The sequence below is a fragment of the Tarenaya hassleriana genome, unplaced genomic scaffold (assembly GCF_000463585.1).
Source record: "Tarenaya hassleriana unplaced genomic scaffold, ASM46358v1 Cleome50, whole genome shotgun sequence".
Taxonomy (NCBI): domain Eukaryota; kingdom Viridiplantae; phylum Streptophyta; class Magnoliopsida; order Brassicales; family Cleomaceae; genus Tarenaya; species Tarenaya hassleriana.
In genome coordinates, this window is record NW_010967708.1 from 465,036 (window position 1) to 469,694 (window position 4,659).

General features: G+C 39.2%; 1 protein-coding gene across 1 annotated transcript; it reads right to left on the minus strand.

Moving 5' to 3' along the window:
- Positions 1 to 958: 958 nt before the first annotated feature.
- Positions 959 to 4,659, minus strand: LOC104827504 (aspartic proteinase-like protein 2). The gene is given in 11 exon segments (XM_010560681.2): positions 959 to 1,385; positions 1,474 to 1,545; positions 2,061 to 2,124; positions 2,204 to 2,300; positions 2,385 to 2,458; positions 2,587 to 2,749; positions 2,866 to 3,093; positions 3,226 to 3,473; positions 3,559 to 3,688; positions 4,241 to 4,347; positions 4,349 to 4,659. Coding segments are annotated over 11 exon segments (1,488 nt in total). The 5' UTR covers positions 4,511 to 4,659; the 3' UTR covers positions 959 to 1,242.

Consider the following 4,659-nt stretch of genomic DNA (forward strand, 5'->3'; position numbering starts at 1 on the left):
TTTGTTTGTTTGAGGTTTGCTCATTAACATTTTTATTTTGATCCATTAAGGTTATATATTTTAAACAAAAGATTTTTATTCTAACTTGTTGGCTAATTTGAATCCACTTAATATACAAGGTTTAAATCCAATATATATATAATGGCATTGGCAGTCACCAATATTTAACTCAATGATCAGCAAAATGCTTGTAATTTTAGAAGTTTTAATTTTTCCAAAAAGTAAATTAAGGGCAAATGATGTATAAAAAGGGAATATATAAATGAAATTAATCGGGTGAAAAGGATATAAACGAAAATAATTAACGCACGTGCTAATTGCATTCCACAACCAACCAGGTTATTACGGATCACGGTCCATGAGAACACGTCATGCTCGGCACGTTCTTCGTCTAATATCACGGAATTAGACCAAACACATCACTTCCCCCCCTCTCAATTATCATGTGCGTTAATTGTAGTAGTCTATAGGGAATATTACTCAAATAACCCACTTGGGTCGCAGCAATTTCAGTGTACACCACCGAAAAAAAAAAAAAATTTGCGACCTTATTACGACTAATATATAACTAATATACAACCTATTACGACTAATAAACTACTCTTATTTTAGTTGTATATTAGTTATATATTAGTCGTAATAAGGTCGCAAATTTTTTTTTTTTTTTCGGTGGTGTACCCTGAAATTGCTGCGACCCAAGTGGGTTATTAGGGTTAAAACCCCAATTTCGGAATACCGAAGATTTAAAACCGAACCGCAATTAAACCAAACCAAACCAAAAAGAATTTGATATAAAAACTAAATAGTCATATTTTTTTTTTAAAATTGAAATAATCAAATCTGAATATAATCGAATTGAACCCAAAACAAAATCTTAACGCTCCGGTCCGGATCGGGTTTCGAGCCACAAGACCCGAAACGCAAGAGCCCTACCGACACAATGCGAAGGGGAAGACAATAACACATCAAGACAGCCATTGTCCAAATGTTTCTTTTGCTTCTTTCTTGTCGTAATCAGAACTTCAAGAATAGATGCTTACAATGGTTTCTGTTTTACAATCAAATACAAACAACAAGCAGAGACTATTCAACTAACAACACTATCTACAATTACACAAGATCAAAGATCAAGGAGGAATGAATGTGACAAAAAAGAATTAGGGGGACTTAGCAGATCACCTAAAAAATAAAATATGGATCATCAGCCAAGCAGACAAAAAAACGAAAAAAAAGACGGGTGAATTACGTTGCGGGGAGAAGAAGAAGAAGAAGTAGAGCCACGAGAACGATAGTAAGTGTTTCTCGGGTCGAGATGCTCGAACTTAGCTGTCCCGAGTTTACAATTTCCTTTCCTGAAGTTACAGAAACATTCACCGACATGGAACCTGGGAAAAAAAAACAGAGACAATGTCCTGATGAATAAATGAGCAAATAGGTTGTTTTGTTTTAGCAGATCCAATAACACACACTTACAGTCATAGTTCGCCCATCCGATTCGTTGTCGAGCAATATCATACACAAAGATTTTGTCTTTCAGGACAAGATCTGCAAATCATAAGAGAGTTACGATAAAGCTGTAGTCCCATTCAGGAACAAGCTCATTCGGAATAGGGTTGAACATAAATCCCTGAAAATCGGGTACCCGTGGGTATCCTAATCTTTCATGGGTACAAGACGGTTTTTTCTTAATTACCCATCCAACAGATGCGGGTACGAATAATTTAAAATCGGTGACGGCTATCCATGTACATTTGACATATCTCTGTTAATTTTCAGTGTTTACTCGTTAGTCTTAAGGTATAAATCCTGGTACCCTAACTTTTTAATGCCCAAATCAATTTTTCATCAATATTATGGATTTTTTAAAATAATTTTCAGACACTCGTAATCCGGATACTCAAGATCTTTGAATTGTTATACCAAAAGCCAAAGCCTTTGGATACGGATACGGAGGCAGGATACCCTAAATTTTTCGGGTACCCAAATCGTTCCCATCCCTAATTCGGGAGGGATAACCCGATAATAGCTTTTTTCATTTTCAAGCTCAGATGAGTACTGACCTCCTAAAATGGTTTGTCCTCCCTGAGCTTTCTGGAAACCAATGCACCACATAGCAGCACCATCCTGCTTGATATAGAGACAATATGTGACGTTGATCACAAAAATGGCCAAACCCTTTTTCGTTCTAAGTAGAAGAACTTACATAGAAACCAGAATGCACTAAGTAATCTTGAGGTCTTAACACCATTGAAGCACCTCCATCAAAATTCAGAGTAACCGGAGGAAACATGTCACCAACGCTAAACCAGCAAAAAAAGGACAGAATCTTATCTTTAACTTCTATCTGGAAATAGTTTTTATAGATAGCAGAGGCAAATAAATACCTGGTAGAGACTAAAAAGCACTGATTCCCATTGGAAATGATCGGTGTTACCGACTGTGGCACACTGTTTGTTATCTGCAGATACAAGTAAAGGGCATAACGTATTTTTACATATATACGTTGTATCAATACGTTGATACTAATACACAGAAAACATTTACCTAATAATATAAAGAGCTTATCCAAGGAAGGCTCGAACTTACAGCATTGAGAAAGGGATCGTAAGCTTCCTCCACCAGATATGTCAAAGTGGTTCCGGTATCAACAATAGTTCCTCGGTTATTTGATGTTTCAAACACAGCTGAATCGACGAGAAGCAACTGCCCGTTAACGGCTATGCTAAGCAGGTTTAAATTATAATGGGGTCTGCAGAATTCGGATGATGATAAGGTCATCAGATTCATGAAAACCCCCTAAAAACCAACTTGAGATAGTAGAAACAATAAAAGGGTAAGAAATCGAAAATGTTTGGATGCACATACTGAGACGGGATGAGTGGGCTGTAAACCATTCCTGGTGCCAATATCTGGCCAAGAACAAATACACCGCCTCCACTACCATCTCCTTTCAAGCAATGAGAAAACACCGCAGGTGTAATCCCTCGTGATGACAACTGAGAAACAACAGACAATTTTCCTTTGCCAAATCCGAATATCCCATCCACCGCCTTGTCTGATTTCGTCAAGTCCCCAGATTGGTAAGTGCTACAGCTGTTCCATATAAATGAACATCACCAAGAAAACTTAAAAACAGTGGATTGGACACTAAGCCAGAGAAGGGTATATATATGTATATATATGTACACACAAGGCAATGCTTTAGTAGAAGATGCTCTCACTCACCCGAAGACTATGAGAGCTGAAGAGTTAGCAACCAATGACTCTCCCAAGATTGCGTCAAAGTAGAACGTGTCGGTTGCGTAATAACCAGAAGTCCCACTTCCATCACCATAGTGAAAGGTGTAACTGCACTGGTTACTCTGAGAACATTGTGCTGCAGTTGTCTGAAAAGCTGAATCACAGATTGGATCTGAACAAGTGACTGACCCAGCAGTCAATGAACTGGGAGCATCAAAGAAATGGAGCTCAATCTGAAATGAATTCAAACAGAGACAAATAAGCTCATCTCAATCTTGTGAAGTGTTTAACCAACTAAAAAGAAGAGGAACTACTTACTCCAAGCCCACTGGACCGGGGGCAATTACTGCAAGAACTACAAGTAACCCACAAGATGTCACTTCCAGTATCAATCTGAACATTGAATTCTTTAGGAGGAGAACCCAGTTTCACCTTGGTGAAGTAAAGCCTACCAAGAAACAGCATACAGAAACATCATCTTTTAAGAGATTTGTCCAAAAGGCTAACACAACCAATGAGAACTAAAGAAAACTAAAGATCCAATCACATGGAGCCTAAAGGACACATACACAGTCGTCTTCGAACTGCAACCAATAGAAGGAAACGAGATAACGCGAATAACATCTCCTTATCGACAGCTCGAAAGGATGTCAATGTAAGAATTCTCAGAAAATACATATGCGCTTTTGATTCTTTTATCATTGGCTTAACATAAACCAAGACAATAAAATCACGTACGGAGGCCACAGGATCAGCATAATGAAGGGAAAGGTAGAACGAGGTCAGAACACCTTCTCTTAAAACCCTAACTCTCTCAGTTTCGGCACACAATCACGAAATTGCCGTAAAACTACACAGAGACTGTCAAAAGAAGCTTAAATCTGAGACCCAGATGATGAAAACAAGACGACATACTCGCACCACGAAACAGGAAACATGAACAAGAACCTACCCAAAACTTGAAAAAGAAAACAGAGATGAACCCAGATCATGAAATTACCCGACAAGATAAGGATCGGAAAAAGCCAAAGCCTTTGGATACGGATACGGAGGCAGGATACCCTAAATTTTTCGGGTACCCAAATCGTTCCCATCCCTAATTCGGGAGGGATAACCCGATAATACTCAGCTCAACTCGCTCGTCAAGAGGATAAGCCCTCTGCAGAGGCAGGATCTTCGCTGGAGAAGCTGAGTACTCCGCTGTGGCCTCTGACGGAGACACCGCCATCGCAGCCGCAAGGAGCAAGAGCAGACGCCGGAAAAGCCGCATTCCGGTGATAGTGAAGATTATCGAAGTGTTCACGAGAAAGACAACTACGAAGAGCAAGACAAGTGCTTCGTTATGCGCATCGTGAAAGCGAGAAAAAACAAAGGAAATGTCAGAGAGAGAGAGAGAGAGAGAGAGAGAGAGAGAGAGAG